The sequence below is a fragment of the Pistacia vera genome, unplaced genomic scaffold (genome assembly GCF_008641045.1).
Source record: "Pistacia vera cultivar Batoury unplaced genomic scaffold, PisVer_v2 Contig30, whole genome shotgun sequence".
NCBI classification, from domain to species: domain Eukaryota; kingdom Viridiplantae; phylum Streptophyta; class Magnoliopsida; order Sapindales; family Anacardiaceae; genus Pistacia; species Pistacia vera.
The window spans coordinates 248,952-275,276 of NW_022196113.1; the positions used below are offsets into that span (position 1 = coordinate 248,952).

General features: G+C 33.7%; 1 protein-coding gene and 1 pseudogene across 3 annotated transcripts; one reads left to right on the top strand and one right to left on the bottom strand.

Moving 5' to 3' along the window:
• The first annotated feature begins 11,944 nt into the window (after nucleotides 1-11,944).
• On the top strand, nucleotides 11,945-18,045 carry LOC116135441 (ubiquinol-cytochrome-c reductase complex assembly factor 1-like). 3 transcript variants are annotated; one of them, XM_031421137.1, is made up of 7 exons: nucleotides 11,945-12,012; nucleotides 14,802-14,988; nucleotides 15,062-15,275; nucleotides 15,623-15,789; nucleotides 16,408-16,532; nucleotides 16,883-16,943; nucleotides 17,472-18,045. In XM_031421137.1, exons 3-7 carry the CDS (start codon nucleotides 15,179-15,181, stop codon nucleotides 17,550-17,552), a joined length of 531 nt encoding a protein of 176 aa, XP_031276997.1. In that variant the 5' UTR covers nucleotides 11,945-12,012; nucleotides 14,802-14,988; nucleotides 15,062-15,178; the 3' UTR covers nucleotides 17,553-18,045. The 3 variants fall into 3 exon arrangements, with proteins under 3 accessions (XP_031276997.1, XP_031276998.1, XP_031276999.1); XM_031421138.1 differs by having other exon boundaries at nucleotides 14,834-14,988; XM_031421139.1 differs by having other exon boundaries at nucleotides 11,973-12,012; nucleotides 14,813-14,988.
• A 2,809-nt stretch (nucleotides 18,046-20,854) lies between these two features.
• Nucleotides 20,855-23,905, bottom strand: LOC116135488 (annotated as a pseudogene).
• Between the last annotated feature and the right edge of the window lie 2,420 nt (nucleotides 23,906-26,325).

Sequence of the window (26,325 nt, forward strand, 5' to 3'; positions counted from 1 at the left end):
CCTCTTCTTTTTCGTCGCTTTCTTCCTCACCCTTGCTTTCGTCAGACTCAGAGCTGTCTGAATAAACAAACTCCAAGCCTTTTGCTTCGACCTATCCTCTTTATCTCTTTTTTATAGATGGCAAGAAGAAAAGAGAAGTCAAGTAAGGGTTGAGCCTCCAATAAGCACTGAACCAAGAAGACCGATGCCCTAGACGTTGTCTCTCACCTCTACTTTCAGCTCCTTAACCTCTTTTTTAAGGTTAACAACCTTCAAATCAACCTCTTTGCGGTTCTCCGTCTCATTAAAGAGCTGGCCTGAGGCGTTCGAGTACTTGGCCTCTGATGCGTGTTTCTTACAACATGCAAAATGTAGCAAGTATACTAGTCGCTCAAGTAATAAAATGATGAGTAGAGTATCGTTCCCACGAGGATTGTTAGCAAAGCACTGAGTTTCCTAATGTTATCAAGTTGAAGCAATCGAATTCTTTAGATTGGTGGGAGCAAATTCTAATTAAAAACGACAATGAATTCTAAACTAAGATTAAAACTTAATTAAGAAAGCAATATGAAAACACGGAATATCAATTCAATTCAGGTAAAACGGGTAGGGTTTTGACTTCATTTGGATTTTTATGGGTTAAACCTAAAAATTACACTACACTCACATTCATACGCAATGGTTGTAAATCGAACTCACTAATATGTTAAACATACCCTCTCGGGCTATATTTTCCTATTCATCCTTATTAACCTTCCGCACCCAACAAAATGAAGATTAATAATTCCAAACTCATTAAGCAAAAGAATCCTATAATGATTTCATTAATTCTTGAATCTATCTCTAGCATCCAATACTATAATGGTGATTACCCAAGAAGCCTAACATGATTCATTTCTCAATCTCACCATGTTCATCACATACAGCATTTAAAATCAGAGTAACACACAACCAAAGCATATTCATATGAAAATAACACAATCAAACCCTTAACCCATTTAAAATCCAAACTACCATCAAAACCCTAACCCAAAATAGATTAGTTCATAGCTAAATCAATAATACAAAAACGAAAATCGGAAATAAACAAGTTCAACATAATGAAACTGAAATAAAGGATTAGAAATCTCCCCAAAAGATGAATCCTCTAGTTAGAAATCAAATCTTCTCCCTTTTACAAACCAAATCGCTCAAAGTTACTTAGAAAAGTGCAAAAGTAGCTAACCCTAAAACAAAACAAAGACTCTGGGCAAAAAGGCTAAGTTTTTCTTTTATACTTCGTCCAAATAACCCAGCCAAAACACGCATAGAACGAAACTGTATGTTTAACAAAACTGAAATTAATGACTGTCGCCGCGGCAAAGAAGAATTCTTCGCCGCAGCGAAGATTGAAGCAGACACGCTCCTCCCTGGCTTACTTCGCCGCGGCGAAGACAATTCCTTCACCGGGGCGAAGCTTCTTGAAGAGTTCTGAAATTACAGAACTGCCACTCTGCTTGCTTCTTCGTTTGATTCTTCGATTCTCGGTGCTCTCCCTTGGAAACAAGCTTCATCGTGCTTTATCCTGCTCCGGAACTCTCATATCTTCTGAGATCAGCTAATTTATAAGTCAAAAATATCCAATTTTGTCCTTATTTGCTCAAAATGTCCATTTTAACGTGAAATACTAAAAGTAAAGAATTAAGCAACAATTCAGGTCAAAATGCACTAGAAAGTACCTGAAATCCGACAAAAAGGTATAATGAAAAGTGTATAATTCACGGATTATCAGCCTCCTATTATGACATAGCTTTTTGAGCCACAGCAAGCTCGGAAGCTGTAATACTTTCTTTCTAGCTAGTATACTCGTAAAATAATCAATAAAACTCATTAAAAATATATATAAGAAAATAAACATATAAACGAGTAATAAAGTATGGGCTCATATTTAATTTTTCTTTATATATAAATATACTCAAAATAGCAACTTGATAGTGTAGCCCAATCCCTTCCACTGCATGACATTCTGAGTGACCACAACTCACCTACTACCTGCAAAAACATTGAAAACAATGGAGTGAGCACTAATTACTTAGTAAGTAAACCCGCTATGTTACCCTTCTCTCTCCGTTGATTAAATCCTGAATTTTCTTTCCTTACAACTCATTTCCCGAGTATTATTTATTCTTTCTCTGTTCTTTCTCATCCTTTCTCTGTTTGCTAACTGTTTTTTTCTCAATTTTCTAATTCACTACTCATGATAATGAGCATGGTATTATGCATATTTATGATGCAAATGCACAAATGCATAGATTATGCATTTTCTTTTCTATTTTTCTTATTCTGTTTTCTGTTTCTTATTCTTTAGTTCTTTCTTTCTTTTCTAGTCTTTCTTTTCTAGTCTTTCTTTTCTTTCTTTCTATTCTTTCTTTTCTTGCCGATCGGACTTGGTTGAGGCATGGATTTGGAGCCTTAGCCGTGTGAGTGAATTCTCTAATTCTGGGTACAGTCCTCATCCACACGCACTTCTAACGGACTGTACAATTCTTCTTCTGAATTCTGAGGCCGCTCACTAAAAGCGGCGTGCATGTGGGACTTTGTCACTCACGGGCTCCCCATCGCAACAACCTTCTCTTCTTTTTATCTTTTTACACTTCTTTAACTAAAATTTCAGATTTGAATATCTTAATATTCTCATTTCTTTCTATTTTCTCTTTAACATATTTTAGTGTTTTTTCATGCTCTTATGAAGATGTATGTATGTAGATGGTTTCATGCTTATAATTCTTTCTAAATTCAAATGTTTAAATGCAAGGATGCCATGTAGCATAAAAATAAGTTTATGTCTACCATCTACAAACTCATATCAATTCATAAATGAATAAAACTCATGCATACACTTCTCTTGGACATTTCATCATACATATTGCATGCATAATCAAACTCTAATTTGACTACAATTCTATCTCTTTCTCAAGCCACCAATATTTGGAGTAAAACTCCCTTAAACAATTACTAAACCTGTTCAAAACAATACACTCCCAAAAATTCTACTCAACTCTTTCTAACTTCAACCAAACTTCAATTAATCATCATACAACCAAAACCACTTCTCATGGCTAAATTCTATTCATCAATAATCATCAAACTCATCAATAATTCATCAATTTCATCAACAATTCTCAAATCATAAGCATATACATGTATGTAAAATCTCTACACACTTGATTTCTCAAATCATAACTTGGGTGGATTTACCTATCTTTGGTATGAGCAATCCAACCCCTTTTAGAATCTTCTTTGATCACACTCTCTTCTTCTTAAATGCTATGAGCACAAACCATCAAAATTCAACACTTTAAAAATTAAAAATCACTTCTTAGTGCAAGGATCTTGCCTAAAGTTGCTTGAGATTGAAAATCCACTCAAAAAGACCCAAAATCTATGAATTCTTTTGAAAAAGAAGTGAAGGAATTGAGAGGATTTGGAGGAGAAGTGGCATGAAAATGGGTTGAAGAGTGGCTAGGGTTTCACTCTTCAATCCTTGATATAACATAAAAATATATATTAGTTTCCCATTTTGCCTTTGCACTTTCTTTAAAATTCTATCTATGTCCCTTAGTCAATTACCATAATGCCCTCATTTTTATTGCATTCTCCATGAAATTCTATCTCTTTTCACTCCCCACTTTTTCACCTAATTTTGAGTGAAAAGACCATTTTACCCTTAATGCAAGTTTAAGGCATTTTCTTTACATTTTCTCAAAATAACTTTAGCAAAAATCAACTAAAGGTATAAAAGCATAAATTAAATTATGTACCTCCATGTGGGCGTTACAAAAGCTAGCTTATTGTTGGCACCTTTCTACCGTGCCTAGTCTTTCTTAGCTTTTTGCCGGGCAACCTTGCTCGCTGAGAGTTTGTCGAGAAACTCTCTCTCTTTGACCTTGAGAGCCTCAGCTTGCCCTTCCTTCAGTCGCTCAAGCTCGGCTCGCAGCAACTCATTTTGCTACTCTGCCAAATTAGCCCTCACCAAGGCATCTTCCTTGACCTTCTCTGCTTCCTGCCAACCCAAGTGATTACACGCCACGGTTTGATAGCTCTCATAAAAAAAATGAGTTTGGTCATCGTGCTAGCCTGAAAAGGAGAAATCAATTAGTAAAAAGAAGGGGGGAAGACCTCGAAGCAATGCAAGAAAGGCGAACTATCAATACCTTAGTGACATAGCTGCAAAGGCGAGCAAGCTGCTCATAAGGAGGGGCAACCTTGAGCATCTCATAACTCCACTCCAAAACAGACTCCCTAACCATTGAGGCTCCAACACCTATATGCTCAGGGAGTTTGCTAATCCGCTTGTCAAGATCGGCCTCTACTATCTTAGCCTGTTTTCCATTGCCGCGTTGTAAGGTGAGCTTTCTTTACTTCTGATCTGAATATATGCAAAGAGAACAGAATTGTTAGTGACCTATTAAAGGAGAAACCTAAAGAGCGAGCTATTGAACACTTACCTTTCTCAAAGATTGTGCAGAATTTTGTAGCACCGCTGCAAAATTGTATGCTATCAAGCAAGAAAGCGTAATGAGCTGGGTGACGTCACGCTCACTACTAGGAAGCTCGCTAAATGTTGAAGTTGCTCTTGGCTTGCTGTAGAGACAAAGTTTTGCTCGATGTTTACTACAACACGAAGAAAGTGTAGGGTTAGTTCACTTGCCCGACTAGAAAACCTTCGGTTTTGTACAAAGATCCAAATACTTACTAGCCTCCGAGGCAAAAGTGCCAATTTCCCTAGCTTCGTAAAAGAAATATTCGGAGTCCCAATTATTAACCTTCTTCGGGACTTCGACCAAACCATTTAGGTGTGCTTTCCTCATGTTAAAGAGGTAACATGTCTAATCTTGGATTTTCTTTGACTTATACAAGTGGACAAGCTTGTCCACCGATAGCTCGTCTAATCCAGCTTTCTAGTATGCTATGTACATTCCTACAATTATTATATACGAGTTCCCCGTGAGTTAGAGGGGAGCAATGCCGAACCTTCTCAGTATGTCGGCAATAAAGTAATAAGGTGGAACGGACATCCCACATTTCAAAAGGGTGTCAAAAATCGCCACCCAACCTCTAGGGGGATCTTTTCGAAAGATATCTCCTGGAGCCCTCAACAAGAGTTGAGTCGCATAAATATCCTTTATGCGCTCAAGATCCTCGACCCCAATTGAGGAATTTGGCTCTTTCTTAAATTTAAAGGCTAACAAGCCCCTTGGTAGGGGAAGCTCGGCAGAGGCATTGTCCGAAGAACCCGTCGCATCGTTGTCTGAGCTCCTTACGATGATATCCTCAAACACCTCATTTGGGATTCCTCCCCCATGAACTACTGAGGTTGCCAAGGAGTCAAAAGGTCAATCTATGCTATGACTGCTAGACAAAGACATGGTGGTAGCACACCTTTGGATACTTGAAACAAAAGTAACCAAGTGTCAGAGCTTAAAATATCAGCGACCTATCCACATTTGCTTTCAGTTCAAGTATCTAGGATAGCTTGCATCTACCAAGAGGTTTGACCAAGCTATCAAGATTCTGACGGCCACCTCCCTAAATCCTTCTAAAACCAAACTAGTGAATCTACTAAAAAAACCCTAAAAAAAAAGCTAGTATGGCCACAGCAATGGCCACCCTCAACAACGAAGAAAGCTTAAAATAAAGAAGAACGAGAACAAGAGCCTTACTGGAGTGTGAAACATAGTGAGAAATAGTAGGAAGATCGTCGTAGGTCTGAAGAAGCAACAACAGAGAATAGAAAGCAACCGACTTTGGGGTATGAAAATATTTGCAACTGTACAATTCTAATGAAAATGCCTGTTTTTATAGTGGTGAGCATGGGAGACGAAAGGGCAGGATTCGACCTTTACCGTTGATCTGTGACAAATCTCAACCCTCCATTCGTCGAGCAATCTTGACCGCTCGACATGTCCACGTGTCAATCATCCACAAAGGGTGATCAACTATCAGAATTCTGTAATCATAACCGTCGTTACACCGCCTCGACTTCGCGCTTGAACAGCTATCGTTGCCCATGCGCAATGAAAAGTAACTGCAAAAGCCGGATGCATTTAAAGCAACACAACCGCATGAAAATTACTTGCATACCCATCATTTCAAATTCCAAGTTTATCACGAATATCGCAACAAAAAAGCTTAAATCTTGCTAATGTTGACCAAAGCTACGGTCGACTCACGAAGCTCGACCAAATTTGCAAATAGCACACAACTTGTGAAGTTCAAGCTAAATATCAAGTCGAGCAATTAGTCTTTGAAGCTCAAAACGAGCACCAAACACTAAGGGGCAGATGTTGTGTGTGATTTTTCTATTAAGCTCGGAGAGGTCAGAATTCCACAAGGATATAATTTGACCCAAAATCAATTCGACTTAACACTTGTCTAACTCAGCATAAGCTCATCGAGATACAACTCGATCCAGCATAAACTAGTCGCAACCAACTCTGGAAATTGCTTGACAAATCACAAATAAGTTCAGATCCCGAATATTCAGGAAAAGGTCAGATCTACAACAATGATGGTGCGATCTTAGCGCACAATCACGAGAATATTGGAATTGCAATTCGAACGTGATTGCAATCCAGATAATTTCTCTCCTTCCTTGTTTACAAACTTGAATATAAACCCCCGCCAACGATGGGAGAGGGGCTAGCAAATTGTTCTAGGCATTATATATTCTCGTAAGCTCTCTAAAGCAATAAGAAAAATAGTGGGCGTAAGCTTAAGTTCTAACTTGCCGAACTACTTTAAAAATTGATTGTGTTCTTTACATTTGTGCATCAACAATACTGAAAACTCAATTTTTTCTTCTCCAATAAAGGTATTTTCTTTCTTTCCACTAAAAATCAACTTGTTGAAAACACAAGAAAAAGGTTAGAGGCTCAGCCGAAAATTCGACATGGGCTATTAGACGCTAAACTCAAAAGAAGAGAGAGGGGTGCTCTTTAATGAATTAGAAAACAAAGAAATCAGAGCAAGAAATTTGCCCCAGGGATCAATATTTTCTCCCTTAATTTTCAATGAAAGATCGTAATAGTCAGGGCAATTACTCATTTTCTTCTTGTGGAAGTAAGAGCTGCAAAAATGAGAGAACTTACTTTGAGTGGAAAAACCTCATTCCTTATATATTATTAGGGTTTCTTAGGTCTGCTGACATATGAGCTTATGAGGTTTTGACACTTGTCTCCTAAGTAACTGTTTGTAGGGTTTTTTTTGTTCATTCTTTCAGCAAGTTTTTTAATTTATACTACTACTTTTTCCCTTAATAAACCTTAATTATGGTTAACTTCTCACCGTACGTGTAGGTGGTTTAGGAGCAACTTTTATGCTATTGTTGGTGGTATTTTTGTATTTTTGGGAAAATTAACAAAAATAATAAAATAATACAACGAAATGGATTACAATTAAGTAGGGTCCAATATTAGCTTGGCCTAATGGTGGATCGGTGCACCCCTTTTCTTGGACTTCAACCACGCTTTCTGAATATCGATGAGCCAACCCACAACCTCCTTGTAAGAGTTTACTCCGATGAGTGTCTTGTTGTAGCCTTGTCATCACTAAAGTCAAACAAAGAAGACCAAGGGCAAAAATTTATGGAGAAAAGAAAAGGTGTGGGAGTCAAGCACCCAACTAGTTAGTGAAAGCATGCATGTTTAAGAAAAGATACTCAAGAGATTTGTGAATGTAAAAGTACGAAAAGATCTCCTGTTAATTTTTTGGGTAAAGAAAGATCTCCCAAAAATTGCAAAAGGGCAACAAGGAAAAACCTGGAGAGGTAACCATACTTCGATGTTTACATAATAAGTGATTTTGATTCGTTTGGGGTGATTTGTATGGTGTTTGGGGGATGATTTCCTTGTTTTGGTATTTGGTAATGATGGATTTTATGTCTGAGCGGTTAAGTTTGATGGAAAAAAAAGGATAAAAATGACTATGGTTTTGAATAAAATCCTTTGGTTTCTTTTTCCCTTTGGAAAAATGGCTAATGAATGATATTTGGATGTTGAATCTTTAAAGACCGGTGAACGAAGATTTCATGATCCATGAATGAATGATTTCCCCTCGCCCTGAATAAGAAAACTCCAGTCTTTATATAGAGGCTTGGAGATAAGTGATAAATATTTGATAATGAGATATATAGAATAATTAATAACTAATAAATAGAAATTAGAATTTATATAAGAATATAAATACATTAGAAAATAATATGGAAAATGATAGAGACCTAAATAAGTCTAAGTGCAATTAGGAAAATTATTTATTTAAAGTAAAGATAATTACTCTATGAATATCTCATCATTTTAATAAGATAAAAAACAGTGAAATAATAAATTTATCTAGACATAAGGATGTCTAGATTCATTGAATTTAAAATAAATAAATAAATAAATAAATAAGAGATAATACAAGTGATTTATATAAGGGTTTTAGGACAATAAATCCTAGAAAATAATTTATAATTCGATAAATAAATATAAAAAGGATAAACGCCTAAAATAATATTTTTTTTATAAGATAAATGCTAAAATAAAATTTATATAAAATATAAATCGAGATTTACATAATTTAACTGATAAGGTAAGAGATAAACTTAGAAATAATTTATCCCTTGAAAAAATTGGAAAAGAAATTATTAAGGCATTTTAATAAAAAATATAAAGGAATTGACCAAAATGCCCCTTACAATTTTTGTACCAAAATGAGAGAATCAAAGTATTTTAATGCAGGTCAAACCTTTAAGAGGGGGTTTTAGTAGTTTTGGAAACTTTTTTCGTGCTTAAGAAAATCTGAAATCGGAATTTTGCGTAATACAAAAACGTTGTAAGAGTGGAGTTTTGTAAAATTCATAAATAATAGAATATGCATGATAAAAATATGAAATTTGAACTTGTGGCTATGCAGGCATTTTAATAGATGGGAAAATATAAAAAGCCTAGAAAAAAACACGCTCTAAGAGGTTGAAACTTGCATAGGGCTATTTTGGTCATTTTGGGATTTTGGCTTCGTTGGGCTAAAATCATTATTTTGATGCCCAGATCAATAAAGATTAGTGCTTTGGGATTAATATGATTTTTGTGAGATTTTGGAGTTTGGAAAGTATTTTTTTCTTGGTTTTTAAAAGATGGGCTTTGACGCCTATTGATTTAAGATGTCCAATTAAGTACTCCAAGTGGGCCTAATTCAAGGAAACATCTCCACCTAATAAGCCTCTTTGGATGCTCTAATAGTCTAATCACTAATGTCGTCACCGGGTAACCCATAAAGATTGTCCAATTGAAGTGGCTTGGGTCCATCGGAACTTACTCTTGTTTACATTGGTATTTTGTTGTAGGCCGTTGCTTATGTCAAATCCTCATGTTGGAATGAGCTGAGCTTTATGTTATAAAAAGGCTTGCCAAAAGATATTTCCTTAGTCTTGGATTAGAGTGGGCTTTAAAAAGGTGCCAACAAGCAGTCATTTTGGCCTATTATGAAGCTTTGGAGCTCGATTTGTGGATTTGTACCCCAATTGAGTATTAGTTGTAGAAATTGGCATGCTTGACCAAACTGGCCATCAACAACTATGAATTTGTAAAAGGGGACCTTAGGTGAGACGAATTAATCACACGTTACCTCGTCGGGTAAGACCCACACAACTTTTGGTTTACAGGAAGGTGAATGTGGGTTAATGGCCATATGGTCGTTTAGGTGGCCACACCTTAGGTGGTTGCCCCTTTTTAGCAAGGATGAGCTCCTCGCTAGGCAATCCATGGTCCTTTTCCAATTTCTGGTTGCTTACTGACATGTGGAAGCCCTTGAGGAAATGATTATTTTTAGCCCATTTAACAATATTTTTGTAAAAGTTTAAACGATCGTTTACTGATGTTAGAAGATAAATTTTAATGGATGAAAAACTCAACAAAGGAACCAAACAATGTCTTCTTCTCAACAAATTAAGCTTCAATAATGTTGGATGTTGGAAGAACTACTTGATAAGAGAGAAATATTGAGAGAAGAGAAAATAGGTGTTTGGCTAAGTGTTATATTGAGACATGAAATGTATGAAAGGAATATTTCAGAGAGACTTCATTTTCTGGGCTATTTTTCAATTCAGTCCCTCAATTAGGGATATTTAATATAATTTCTCAAATGATTACCTATTTAAATTTATTATCAAAACAAAAAATGAAAAGTTATTTTAAGGGTTTTAAAACTCGGCCCGACCCGGCCGATTGAATTGGTTCGACCGGGAACCGATGACCAGACCGGGTCGGTTCATGTTAAAAATCGAAAATAACAATTGACCCGGTTTCACTTGCGGTTGAACCAGTTTTTTGCCAACGAACCATCGGTCCAATCAGTTAAACTTGGGTTGCCACAGTAAAAATATTGAAAAATAATAAAATTAAAACTTAAAATAACCATTTTCAGCTTTCCTCTTCGTCCTTCCCCATTTTCATTCGACAAAACCAAACCAGCATCGAAGAAAAATTGAAGAAACCCATTACCAAAAACGAAATCAGCTTTTCTCTTCTCCCTTCCCTAATTGTATTTAACAAAACCAACACCAGCAGACAAGAAAAATGAAAAAACCCATTACGAAAAACGAAATCAGCTTCTATGATCTTGGGCTTCTTTGATTCATATTTCAATCATCAAAATCTTCAACTAATCTTCAATCTTCGGGCCTTGGACGAATTCTAAATCTCTAATCTTCCAGATTCGGTTTTCATAGCTTCTTCTTCTTTGATCTTTGATCTTCGACAACTCCCTCAAGGTATGTGTATTTCGTTGTTGTTATCTTGGTATTGTTATTGTTCAATGTAAGTTTGGTTTTTGTTTTGCTGTGAGATTGTTTGAGATAGAGTCATAGAGATTGTTTGATTATTGATATTAAAGAAGTGGGTTTGAAACTTGATATTGAAGAGGTGATAATTTGGTGTAAGATTGGTTGTGTTTGAAAATTGAAGTGTGTAAAAATGGTTGGTTTGATTGGTTGTGTGCATTTTCACACTGCAATTTTGCACACTGCAGTTGCAATGTCATAGCTATTTTAGGATACTAAAACTTTCTTCTCATAGCATACCATTATTGAGAAGCCTAGTCCCAAAATCCTGTCAATTAACCGTTTGTGTTGGTCAATGTTTAATTTGTTATTGTTAGATGAAAGCTCATATCATGTAAGATTCTAATTCCTTAATTAAATACTCCACTTCGTGACTTAAAGCCAATATCAAAGGACTAGCAATTTTCTTTACACGTTTTGCCATGTTGAATGGGTTCCCTAAAATTACATTATTTAATTTAGTTTGTTAAATGTTATATTACATTAGTCAATTTGGTTTGCAATTAAAACATTTAACTAATAACTTAATTTTTGCTTGCAATTTTTTGTAGATGTTGGTTATGCTGATGATGACAATGACGAGGACAACGACGAAGATTATCTTGATATAAGTAATTTTGCTTCTGGATTTAGTGTCCAAAGTCAGCCTTAACTTGAATTAAATGGAAATGTAATAGAAATATAAGATATTGGTTTCATTTTGATTATGTTGTTTTAATTTAATTTTAAACTACTTGTTACTTTATAAACTATACTTTATAACTTGGTATGTTGTAACTTGTAGTTTTAAACTTTTAAGTTTTAATTTCATTTTAGATTTGAATATGTTTGGTAAAGGAATTTTTTATTATCACTGGCAAAAATAAAAATCTGTATTTTTTTTAAAAAAATTTGTTTTTGGCTGATGTCACTACCGTTCAACCCGTAAAACCCGTGACCCAGTGGCTTGGCCGGGTTACCCCCGGGTCGGGTTTTAAAACCTTGGACTTATTTATCCTTATTTTCATATTTGTAAAATAACAAATTACTAATTAAAGGAGACATTTTAAAACAATAATAAGAAAAAGAAAATATCAACAGCTGCCTTCTCCAACGTCTCCTTTGTTGTTCTTCATTTACATATTATCTACCGTAGTCAAGCCCATCCGATTCTTCCGCTTTCCTCAAATCACAAGGTGCCTTCATAATATTCGACCTTAATTTTGTTCTCAATTGATGCTTTTATGCTCTTGATTATTTAAGAATCGTAGGGTTTATTTAAAGATTAGAATGTTTGTATTTACTTAATTAGAAAATGGTTTACAAAATTAGGGCTTTGTTAGTTCACACTGTTGATTTGAGTTTCAACTATCTATTTGGAGTTTTATGCTTCTTAATGAGCAATCTTTTGTTTGGGTTTTAAAAAAAGATATAAAAAGTTTGCATTTGTCTCTGCTCTCTATTTGATCTTACCGGTGCTATACTTCCAAGTTGGTTATTGTATCTTGTAGCGGGATTTTGTGTTTCATGACTTCTCAGGAGGGTCACAGTAACTGGTAGGAAGCTTTTCGGGTCTTTAGTAGTTGAAAACAACGTTTTGTATTATCCAATTCCTTATTATAAGCTGGTTTGAGAGTCGGTTTCCCCATATTGATTAGGTTTTAGGTTTTAGGGTTTAGGATTTAGGGTTCAGAGTTGAGGTTGAACCTGGAGGAATTTATGTAATTTGAACATAGTTTTGTTTTAGATTTTCAAGTGATATGGTTTAATCTGAGTCTTTAACCTCCCATATCATGGACAGTGACACCAGGACTAGGTAATACAATCTTCAATGTCTAGAAAATGTTAGTTCATTCTGTTTGGACTTGGATGTATATTGCAAAGCATACATAGACTAAAATGTGGGATTTATTTCGTCTAAAAAAGTCATATTTAGGTAAAATCCCATATTTTTATTTTCTCATTTAACACAATGGAGATGCAAACATCTTGTGCCTATAGCTTTCTTTGTGGTTTAAAACTACTATGTATATTATTTTTGTTACTCGTTTGCAAAGATGATTTTCTTATTTGTATCTTGTTGATGCTTGAGTCTTGATTGCTAATTTGAGCATGTTCTCCACCCCTGAAGACATATGTAAGCGCCCCACCTTTTAATTTTTAGTTTTTAAGTCTAAATTAAAATTTCAAGTGATAATAAATCAATAATTCATTTGATTAAGAGTTTAGAATTTAAGTTTTCAAAATACAGATGAAATTGTGATTTGTTTATAGTAAAGTTATGTTGGCTTTTGAATGATAAGTGGAACTGATGAGAGCCAAATATTAGCTGATAATGATCAGAATTTGAGTTTTTAAATATAGATGAAATTTGAATTGCTTAATTGCTGTATTGATTTTTGTTTCAATTTTGAAGTTTTTTCACTTTAAAATATATATTTGATTGCAGTTGCTGGAAACTTTACCCGTCCTCGTACTTATAAATGGGTCTTTTTCTTTTTCTTTCTGCTAATGCCTGGTTTGTCTATCTGTTGATTGCTGATTAATTTAATTGTTCACTGGCCAGGTAATAAAATTTGTTTAGTAAACTTGGTTGCTTTTGCTTAATGTCTTCTTCTCTTTGTTATTGTGTTTGCATCTTTCAATTGACACTTAATTGTAACCTCAAAGTTGAAACCAACTCCAATTTGTTATAAATTTTTACGGTATACCACATTTATATAAAATATATTTTATTGCCTTAGATAATATATTATATTTTATGCATTTGGTCACATTGTATTTGTATAAATGTTAATTAGCTTGGGTGAGTATCACTTGAATTAACAAAATGCTTCATATATAGTCAATAAACATGTTTTAATTTTTGCTTTTAAGTAGTTGTTATTTGTCCACTGAAAAAAAAAAATTCAAATCACATGTTTTAATTGCTTTTTACAATAAAATGAAGTATTTCATATAATTCACTAGGAATTGGGTAGAATGGAGAAATAAGGCTTCAGCTTTAATGAATCGATGTTACATAATTTCGGTGGAATTATTTGAATCTTAATTTGGGAAATCTTGTTTCAATTCATTGTGTAACTGATTATGTATCATATGAAGCGTGTCGAAACAAATGTTAATGTGCCAAATACTTCCATTTAATTTTTTGATAATGTGCTTGCTAATGTAGATGTCAAATCAAATTTTGGGAAGAAGACGAAAAACAACTGAATATGTTAATCCTTAGGATGTGATTGAAATTGAAGACTAGTGGGCTGGGTTCAAATTAGGTGTAGATAACTTATACTATTATGTGTACACATAATATTGTTATTAGATGCATACACACGTAATATCTCTTCTATCCGTGTTTTTCAATTTACATATAATGTTGATATTAAATGCATATACACAAGCCTTGTGGACCAGCCATGGCTGCCTGAATTTGTGGCACTAGGTTTTCATTGAATAGATATAGAAACCGAAATCGCAGGGGTCTATTTGTATGTTTTCTCAAACCAGCAGGGGATCAAGGGGTCTATTTGCAGGTTTTCTCAAACTTGCATGGGATCGCAGGGGTCTGTTTGTAGGTTTTGAAACTTTTAGGGACCACTCGAGTGGGTCTGGGCTTTTTTTAACATCCCTACTTTTTAGAGTTAAAAGTTCACATAAATTTTTTTAAGTTATAAATATCAATCGTCATCCCTTTGCAAAAGATTTAATTCTCAATTTAGGCTGAGTGGATAAGTCCAGAGCAAATGATATCTAAAACTTGGTTGTTTGGTTGCCGTTAGATCTGCTGACTTCTCAGGTCCTCTATCATTGTCTGTAAACAAGCTCAAGGGTTTAGGGCTTATTAGAAACAGAACAAGAACACCAACTATGAATCATTAAGAGAAAACAACTAAACAAACCCAGCTGCTCCACTTACTTCACTTCTTTCCCCTACCTTCAATTTCATTTTTTCATTGTCAAAGCGATGTTGTTTTCAATCTGATAGGATCGCAAAAGATGTTGTTTTCAATCTGATAGGATCGCAAAAGATGTTGCCAAGATGTAGCAGAGTGCTCAGCTCACTAAACTACATAACACATAGAAACCATTTTCATGGCGTTTCTTGCCGAAGCTATGCCATGGCTTGTTCTGCTGCAACTGTGGCTCCAGCTCCTACTTCTACCAAACAAACGGTAATCTAATTTACTACTTTTCCATTTGTGTTAGTTTAGATTCATATGTGATTTTTGTTTATTATTTGGGCAGGTAATTTTGGATAAAATATTTTAGTCTAAGCCTTGTTCCTTGGCTTTGCCCCCAGATTCCCCCCATAGAATTGAAGAGCCACATTATGAGGGTATTAAGCGTTTTATTCTCAAGCTCATGTTGTTTTATAGTAAACAAAGCAAGTCTATTCGAGGTGCAAATGTGATATACCGACGAGTTGTTTTACAGGTTGATAAACCTGCCATATATGATGGTCAGTTCTTTCTCATTTTGGTTTTCATATCCTATCTATTCTTTACTCTAGAATCTTTAAAGTTCGCTAGAGATCATATTTAATTGTACAGCTTTCTGTAGTAAATAGATTATGATATAGGAACTGTGGGAATGGTAATGTAGTAGAAATGATCATTGATGCTGAAAGTTCTTACCCTTCAAATTTGATATCAATGAACACATGTTATGCTGTAGGGTGAAGTTGTCAGATACAACAATAATTTTGTCAATCTAGATGGTTAGGTTTGAAACATGTTTTTCAGTTATTTTATTGTGTCTCCACATTTACATAATGGTATATATTTAAACATTCTCTTTTTTGTGCAGTATTTAACTTGGAGAAAACGTTTAGAATGACATTCTCACTGCTTGTACTTCATATGTGGTTTGTTCTGCGTCGCTTAAAAGAAGAGGGGAAGGAAGGTGTTGAGCTTGGTCAATATCTGTATGAGATCTACAATCATGATGTGGAGCTGAGAGTATCTAAAGCTGGGGTCCGGATGCATATTACTTATCAATTAATTTGGGGTTCTATCTCATATATACTTCATCGCATGTTAAATTTTTCTTTGCATTTTTCCCTCCTTTGTAACTCGAAAAGTTATCAGTTTTGAATAGATTCCTAAATTCCTAATGAGTTCTCAGTTGACCTATGAAAATATTAAAGGCCAATCAAATCATATGAACATATATCTGAATTCTCCTTTTCTTTGGGGGGGTAGGTGTCGGGTTGGGATGGAGGGGGATGGGGTGGGATTGTCTGAAAATTATATAAATTCATTCAGATATAATCTAAAGCCTCATGTTTGCTGAAAAATGTTTAGCATCAATTTATTCCTAAAAGCTGAGACCATAGATAATCAGTTCTTATGTGTGTGCCCCATTCCTGTTGCTGTTGTAGCTCACAATTGGATCCCAAAGATTATTTTAGGTTTCCATCTTTCATCTCATCCATGGGTGGCAATGTTTGGACGACAGGTATAGGAAGCTATGAAGCAGTTTCATATTGAAAGAGCATGTGCAATACTTCATCAGCATTAGCTTTGTATTGGATACAAATGCATTATTAGTGTCTACTTTGCAACTATCACTTATTAATTTTTGCAACGCAGGTTAACTTGTTGTTGTCAAAATGGATGAAGGAGTTGGAGAAAATATTCTATGGAAATATTGTTGCTTATGATGCTGCTATGCTTCCAGAGGCTAAACAGGATGAGCTACAAAATGTAATATGGAGGTAAAGAATTTATAAAAGCCAGTCTAGGCATTGCATTTGACATGTAGGGAGGGACTGTCAGCACTCAAATCTTACCATTTCATTGTCATAGGAGAAATATTCTTGGGTAGATTTGTTTTGTTATAACAAAAATCTCTAATTAAGTGTAACTAGTGTTTATAATTTAGGCAGTGACTTGCGTAAATAACCAGGGGTCCTTGGGTGAGGTTGGACGGAGGCACTTGTGCCTGGGCAGATTTTTTTTTTATATTCTAACTCTCCTTGGCTCAAGTTGTCCTTGTCTTGACACAGCTTTATGATACCGTATTTACCTTTTTTAACACTATGCACTGGAGTTGTTTGTGCTGCAGGAATGTCTTTTCTGATGATGGTACATCAAAGCCAGATGATTCTGCATTAAGGGCAGTTCAGGCATGTTTTCAACTTTGCTTTTGTTAATGTGTTTGTCATCCATGCTGGATGCTCTGTCTCCCTGCATTTTTGCTTTTGTTACTGTATTTGTCATGGATGCTGGATGCTATGTCTCCATTCATTTTACATATGTAATACATATACCAGATAAAGAATGAATCTCTTGGCTGGGATGTTAATAAATGTCATTTATGGAAATATAATCCACCAATCCTCCATAACGGGTGGATAAATGTTTCTTTCCTACAACGAAGGAAAGCTGTGCCATGGTCACTTATTGTTATGTGAATTAGGTGTAGTGAACTATCAGTTTACTCATATAGCTGTTGTGTCTTTCCGTACTTGAGAGCATGCTTTGTCAATCATTTTTGTATAGATCCCCAATACAAAAGGGGGTTACTGGAATTGCCATCTTTCTATTTTTTGGTCTGCAAATTACCATCCTTCTCTGTAATCTTCCAAGATTTTATTGAGCCTTTTCTCTCTTAAATCAAAGCCATAGAATTTCTGTCTTTTGCATCTCTGCAGGCAATGACAATGTATGCCCGTCGGGAAGTCAGTTGCCTGTCTTTAACTGGTAAGTCAGCGTTCCTATTTTCTCTGATATGATTTGATGCTGATATGCTGTGTATCTCTTGGGATAAAAATTTTGTTATGCTGTTTGACAAAGTTGAGAATTCATTGGGCAGATAAAGAAGCAATGTTTTCTGGGAATTTCATGTTCACCCCAGTAGGGACTACAAGATCTGGTCCAGTAACAAAGTAAAATGGAAGCCAAAAACTGAGTATCCATTAATGCATAATGGACATTATGTTAAAAGAATTCTTGCAGGAGTAAGAGATCGGTGCATTGTCATCTGAAGCGTTAAATTCCTTATAAACTTATGTTTAACTGATTTTATGATTGAGTGATTAAGCTGGTCAATGGTGATGATTTTTCATGATCGTTGATTGCTTAACTGTATAACAATTGAATTCCATTTTTTTAATTTTTTGGGGTGAACAGCCCAGAGGGAAAATATAACACTTGGATTTGATAATAAGGTGGAATAATAGTGCATCTGTAGTGTTATATATTTCAAGTTATAGCATTTATCTGAAACTTGTCAAATGTTATGTTCCATCTTTTACTCATTTTGAAGAACATTATGGTCATGGTTTCCTTCAGGGTAAATTCTTCTCAGTAGTGTAATTAATCTGCGCAAAATTGGTTTTCTTTATTAACCCAGAGAAGTGGATACTGTTCTCTCATGTAATGTAATGCTATTACTATGGTTCAATAAAATTAAGGTGTAAAATGTATTACGACATGAATTGAGTTAGATTTAACCTTTTCACCATTTTATGTGCGTCTCTTTAATCAAATGGTAATCAGAGTCTGGTTTTCAACCTTCTCTATATTGTAATTATCGGTTAGGTGATATAAATATAAAATTTTGATTTATATTTTTGACATATATCGCGCTTATGTCAATCTACATATATTTTATATAGGAATAATCTTTATATAGTCATACAAAATTCTAATTTTAATTTGGGATAGTTATAAATAAGAATAAATTGCTCTTTGTAATAAGTTATAATATTTTTAATTCCCTTCTTAAAAAAGTTGTATCCATATACTAATAATTATCTGTATATTAAAAAAAAAAAAAAAATTATATATATATATATAAAGTTCTTTGAGACAATGATTTATCTTTTAGAGTTTTTATCACATCTTTTAACTTACGGTACATAAAAACTCTTTAGCATTGACAATTTATAGTTGAAGCTAAAATATTTCTACCTTCCCAAGGATATTTACAACTTCTTGGCACGAAACTTTTGTATTTACAGTGTTATTATTCTCAGTATTATTTCATTTCTCTTATTATCTAAAGCAATGATTACTAAAACAATGAATTGAAATTTTAATACATACCTCTGTTTTAAAACCTGGACCGGACCGGTTCGATCGGGAACCAGCCTTTACTCCAGTCGGCGTTAACATAAAAACCGGGAATGTCATTAAACCCGTTTTGGACCGGTAATGGACCAGCGGAACAGTACAAAACCACCGATCCGATCTACTCGAGGCTTAAAATGGTTCGCCATTTTTGGGTATCTGATCCTAAAAAATTCATATTCCTAATTCCTAACTAATTTGCAGCACAGTTTCATTCTCCATTTCATTTGAATAAAAAAATCAAATTGCATCTTTCATTTTCATCTTCTATTCTTTTTCACTTACTCTAAAATCCACCGTGTAAAGAAGAAGAAGTAAGGGGAGGAGAGGGGAAGGAAGAAGAAAGAGAAGAGGAGACAAGAGAAAGAGTAAGGAAGAATATCAGAAGAAAGAAAAGAGAAGATGAAGAGAAAGAAAAGGAAGAAGAAAAAGGAGGAGAGAAAAATTAGAGTAAGGAAGAAGATAGAAGAAAGAAAAAAGAAGATGAAGAGAAAGAGAAGGAAGAAGAAAGAGAAGAGGAGAGAAAAATTAGAGTAAGGAAGAAGATTAGAAGAAAGAAAAGAGTAGATTATAAGGAACGAGAATGAAGAAGAAAGAGAAGCGAAAGAGAAAAATTACAATAGAGACTAGGAGACCGAATGTGTTAAAGAAGTGACGGGAGTGATGGGAGAGAGAGAGAGAGAGAGAGAAGAAAACAGAAAAAGAGAGTGATGGGGAAGAGAAAAAAGAAGAAAGATGAAATGATGAAGAAAAAAAAATAATTGATAATAAATCTACAGGATGCATTTGCTTATTTTAAATTTATAGGAGCTTATAGGTACATTTTGGGTGTATTTACTGATTTTCAAACTTATAACAATTAATAAAATGTTTAAAGATGTGACTGTTGTATACCGATCAGACCAACCGATCCAATCGGTTGGATCGATCACCCACGAACTGGCCCTTGATGGGTTAACGAGCGGTTTGGTTTTTAAAACAATGATACATACTACTAAACGTGAATTTGTAACTACACCACTATTAGTTATAATCTCTTTATATTAATAAATTAGTTTAATCTCACTATTATGATTATAGAGAAATTTGATTTTATTACATCTAATAGTAATGGAGTTGATGAGTGTAAAAATAAACTAAGTTCTTTTTACTTTCTATATTCTATGATCATGAATTTATGTTCTAATTTAAGTCAAAATTTTATGTTGATAAAATAAACCTTATATATTACCAAAATTATTTACTTGGCCACCGTAGTAACCAGTAAAAAAATATCTATAGCTTATGCGTAGGGGGTTTTTATCTAAACTTAAGCTGGTCAAACTTGTTTATAAGCTCTAAATTAGCTAACATGTTTGTTTATAATTTTTTTGAGTTTATAAGTTGAGCTTATAAGTTAAAAAAAATAAATTGGGAGGGGAAGATACTTTTTTTTTTTTTTGGTTTATAACCTTTGCTTATAAGCTAGTTTGACCAAATATATTACCACATTATCCTTATTTTAATTTTAAAATTTCATAGTATATCATGTTTTAATATAGTAACCTTTTTTAGTAATTTTATAATAAAATATACTTATAAGCCACATTTTACCAAACACGTCAATTACTTATCAGTCACTTATAAGTACTTTAACCAACACGTAATTGTTTAAAATTTCAAAGCTTATAAATTAATTTTAGCTTATAATTTAAGCAATTTTCATAAGCTTAAACAAACACTCTCGTAATAAAGTTGTGAATTATAATACTCAATACTTAAACGTCTTAATAACTGATAAAAATTTATCTTACTACATTTGAAGACACGTCAACACGGTTCCAATTCAGAAATGAGGGCTACCCTGATGTGCAAAGCCGCTGGGATACTAAATTCCTGCGTCAATGCAACCCTTCTATGGCGCGGGAGGGAAATCTCCGGGGGCATGCTGGTCAATTATAGGAGACAAACTCAGACCAAAAATTCATTCAAATCTGGTAGAATTTTTAATAACTTCCAAAATCCTTCCCACTGAGGAATATGTCCCCAACATTGCACAAATGATGCCTAAGGTAGCTACTCCTGTGCTCAAAACAATCTGACAATTTTGAAAAATTAAGCTAGCGTTAATGAAATTGCAGTGAATCTCACAGTAAAATTTTCGTAATTGAAAAACACACTAGAAAGGGTGTAAAATATGCTATTGGGATAATGATTCTATTCATGTAATAATCATACCTGTGTTCTAGTAGCTTTCCTCCCCATATTTTATGAAACACAATGCTGGCATTATTACAGCCTGAGTACAAGTCACAGAATCATATTTATTGTTAATTTCCACAAGAAAATCCTTGCAAATATTAAGGCAACAAAAAAAAAGGGAACAGACGATACATGTCAGGTTAGCGTAATGAAATATTTCTTAAGCAATGTAAGTTTGCATATCAACTACAGCTACCTTACTATGAAATTATGAGATTTAACAAAATATTTATCTCAGAAAAAAAGAAATATCTTCTTGGAATATAAAACATCCTTTTCAAAGAAGATTTATTTTAATCTTCTTTACATACTGTATCGAATATTAAGATTTGGTATCAAAAGTGATCTTTTTCATGGTCTCCAAGTGTTGTAATGAAATGTTATGCTTACCACAAGTATACTGAGGAGGGAACCAATTAAAGCCATCACAAGACCTGCAATAAACCAAAATAGTATTTGTGTCTGAGCCATGAGATAGTGGAGCAGCTTAAAAACAGCAATTAATTAACAACTCATACTACGAATAATTATAATGAAACCGCACAAAATAGTTTATGCAAATTGCATTCTCATATTTCTTTTTTCACTGAATGCAGGCAATGGAATGTGGCAGACCATTAATGTATTATCAGTTAAGAAATTTTCCTCAAAAGGTCTAAAAAAATATGATTATTGGCAGTATCCCCCGGTTTTACATTTAAAAATCATATATTTTTGCTGATGATCATTAGTTCCTGCAACTTTCTAACACATATAGATGAAAATAAAATTAAACTACAATTTTTCAACACCAAATATTATAAATTACCGAAGAAGGAAGAAAAGCAGCACAAACAGAAGAAATGACGAGTGCAGTCCTTAGAAGAATAAGCACCAATAACTATTCGAAAACCGATGCATAGTAGCTCCTCTATACTCCTGGCCAATGGATTCATCAAGAGCGCATATTTGTTCAAAGTTAAGGAAACAATAGAAATCAACAGTGAAAATGATCAGAAAATTTGTCCGATAACTAATTTCATAACTTGTCTTTAGATTGAGAAGGATATTTAGTAAATGGGTTGACGACCTGAAAACAGCAATGTAGACAAGATTACAGACATGTTAATACAAATAACATCCCAATTCGATAGTCGCGGAAAGAATCCACAATCTCATACTTACCGTAGTCCATATTGCAACTTTAGAAGCAAAGCTGTGAGGTGGCATATTCAAATTTCTGGGACAAGGTAGCTTGGCCAACATAAGATATCCCATCACTGCAACACCCCCGTATATTATAATGCACAAAGCGAAACTGCACAACAGGAAATGTTTAAGAAATAGATACACCTGTAAAGTATATGGCCTAAACACAAAAAATAAACTATTATTACCATACTATCATGCCTTAGTAATTTTTGTTTTATCAGCCATTGATTGGTAGATATTCGGAAACACAGAGTGCCCTGAGTAGCAAAACCCATAAACACCAATTGCAAATGGAATACCACTCCAGTTCACTACTTCACCAGTTTGATGGAAACCAATGCCGTCCGTTGTACCAAGGAAAAACACACAAGAGCTATTAAGATTGTTGCAATGACCCCTCCAGCTGCATATTAAGTAACCAAAAAAAAAAAAAAAATGCTTAGTTTCCGATCCCTAAATTCCTTAAAGTAATTTGATTACAAGTTTGAATACCTGAAAGATATGATATCAAACGAAGATCCCTCAACCACACAGTAGGTAGAACAATGACGGCAGTTAAAATTCCAAAGAGGTGAATACCGTCAGCTGAAACCAAGCCAACCCAAGGATGCTCCAGGGAACACCTAGTAAGATTATCCCTTCCAAATAAGGAATTCCACACAATATGACTGCAGATATATATATAGAAAAGACTCTCAGAACAACTAATAAGTAGTATATTATATTATAACAAAATGTAAAATTTGAATGCACGCTTTACTTACATAATTCTGTGTACAAGATGATCTGCACAAAGATCCAAAAACACTAATAGTATGTTGAACACAAAAAAAGAAAAAAAAAAAAACTGAGCTATGAATAAAAACAATACTATCATCGCATTTTACTTCCACTTCAAGAATTTCTTTGAGTGATAAATTAAATCTAAGGATCAAAACAAATAGGCAAATTCTTTCACTTACTAAAGTAAAGGATACAGAACATATAACTAGAATAGGCAATTCAATAGAATTATACAGATAAAATTGCCTAACTTACTGATATTAAAAGACGTCCATCTGCCGAAGCCAGCTTGACCAATGTCTGGGTAGGTAAGGATGCCTTCTTTGGTCTCAAAACAGTATCTCATAGACATGCAGTATAACAACACACAACCGCAAACATCAAAGCACTATCAAACTTGCCCACCCGCTTCTTTTATCGTATAAGGCGTTGAAAGAAGCCCAACTCCAGCCATTACGTTAATTCCTGTCCAAATCAATCGTAATAAATAATGGTTACGAAAGATACTAAATGAATAATACTACACTTACAAATGTCTATACAAAATCTTCTATAAAGTAATGTGTCACAATAAATGAGATGAATTATATTAAAAATTCAAGTCAATAGTGCACGATAAATGACAGTGAATGAAATGACAATACAAGAGTATTACCACTGTCACTTTGTATCAATATTTTCATATTTTGTATAAACTCTTTATATTGAAATATTATTCATAATAATAGTGGATCAAAATTTAAAAATCTTGAGATTACATATATTACACATTGAAGATAGTTGTAGAGGCTACATCCATGCCAAGTCAATTTCTATCTCCATGAAGTGAAGCTTGCTGACCATGATGATTGGTGTAGTTGTATCCTAGCCAAGTCTTCCTTCTCATGAACCTTTCATATTCAGACAATAAGGGATTTAGCATCCTCCTCTATCCTATTTCTTCTTTGACTCAAAAGCTTGAATATCTAACACTCTGATGTTATTGAAGGTATAGGCTTCCAATTTGGTGATGCCGCAATTGTATAAGAATCGACTGTCTCCCTGCCATGAAACAGTATTGTAAATGCAGTAAGATTATTGTAAAGAAAGAAAGAGGTAGCGTAGAGGATGTAATTTTTTTATTTTTTTGTTCATATTAATTGCAACTTTTAATGTATGTGTTGACTAAACACCTTAGTCAGCTGGTTGTTTAAGGGACCAACACACCCTTATGTAGGGTGAATATCACTGGCTAGTCCTAACACACACCTTGGTCGATAGTCAAGGGGGCCACTTTAGAAATCCAACTCGCCCTTGGTGCTATCCTTAGTCGATTTAGACTCACATAGTAAGAGCATCCACCCCGCCCACATAATGATGAGAACTTGGGCTTGCTCTTATATCACTTGTCACAAGTCAAGTGTTTATCAACTAAACAAAGACTAGCCTATTAGGTGATGCTACCTCTTATGCCAGATTTAACTTTTTTTTTTTTTCTATTTTAATGTGGGATCGCAACACCGGGCCAGTTTTTTAACATCATATTTATAAGTAAAGTTTACTTTGAGAGAAAAATTTAGTATTAGTCATTTAACCAGATACGGAGCACAATGAATGGAAATGAGAAGATACTAACGAAGAAATGGGAATTCATACAAAGGAAAGGAAAACAAAAGCAAAATAGAAAGGAGGAAATATTCAGTTACATTTATGGTATGATTATAAATGAATAAGGCGAATCCGGAGATTTACTATGGGGAGTTCAATAAATGAAGAGCCAAAAATAAGAGTAATGCTACATGTTATAAACAAATCTTACAAAGATTTATGTACAAACTGATGTGGTACAAAATGAATGGGAAGGAATATGATGATTTTGACTTTTGTATTAACTCTTCCATTCATTTTGTGCATGTCAGTTTATATACAATTTTTGTAAGATTATTTGTACATCTAGTATTATTCAAAAATAATTTAGGAACTATCATTTATGGGGCCAGTAAAGTTCAAAAACTACAGGGTTCAAGGGAACAAAATAATTTTAGGGACTAACTACTAATTTTTAATGTATTTAAAAAATAATTATGGGGCCTAGGATGGCCTAGGTCCACCCTCTTAATGAAGTCACTATTTTGTATCATATGTTATATATAGTTAGAGAAGGGACTGACTAATAAGTAATATCTATAAGGTATTCAAGATTAATTGAAATTTCAAACCTATTTAATGTTAGGGATGCTTCACTATGTTCACTATACAAGTAGATGAAAGGCTACCTTGGATATAACAATTTTTTAATTCAGGAGCCACGATGTTATTTCTTTCCTTTAATATATTTCATTTAAAATGTGCTAAAAATGGAAAGAGGGGAGATCTTAAATACTTTGAAATGTGAAGGGAGGCAAGGGATATATTTCTTAACCTATGGGGAGTCATAAACCTAAATCTTATGGGAGGTCAAAAATAAAGCCCTGATAGTTTATTTGTTTTTACCGGTTGCTCCTAGTTGTTGGATTAATAGAATGTTTCCCTTAGATTTTAGAAATAACATAAACCCCTTTGTCAAATGTTAGGGTATTACATAAACTATATGCATAAAATTATATATAATATATATATATATAATATATATATATATATAATATATATATATATATATTGTTGAAGTAGAATGAAAGTGCTACAAAATTAAATATGTCATTCATATAGTTAACTTTATTTAAAAACAACTAAAATTGTTACTTAAATTCAAAATTAGATTAAATTGATAACTTCTCCTACTTCTTATAATAGTTTGACTCTAAAACTTCTATTGAAACAAAAAAATATATATTTGGTCAATTTTTAGTTTGATCAATTCGGTGAGTTTATACATTATTACAATATAAAACTAGTGAACTTAATATGTAACATTCGTGATGGATGCTAAGAAACTATACCATAAATATAGTAAATAAATTTTGTTTATCTTTAATAAGAAGTATTAATGGTATAAAAGATACAGATATAATGGTAATAACTATAAGATAAAATTATAAATTTTACGGAAAAAATATTTGAATTAGAATTGAATCAATTAGCTTGAACTTAACTACCTAATTTGAATTGGTTTGACTAAATTTTATTTGATTTTCGGTGAAATTAATAGTTGCAAAACAAAAAAAGTAAATATCAATATCAAAAAAATTCATTGATCAAGAAATTAATTATTTAAATATAATTACTAATATAGAATATAAT

Coding starts and splice junctions, on each gene's coding strand:
- LOC116135441 (XM_031421137.1), top strand. CDS start 15,179: ATGTTGTTTTATAGTAAACAAAGCAAGTCTATTCGAGGTGCAAATGTG. Junction 15,276..15,622: donor TAAACCTGCCATATATGATG/GTCAGTTCTTTC, acceptor TTTTTTGTGCAG/TATTTAACTTGGAGAAAACG. Junction 16,944..17,471: donor CTGCATTAAGGGCAGTTCAG/GCATGTTTTCAA, acceptor GCATCTCTGCAG/GCAATGACAATGTATGCCCG.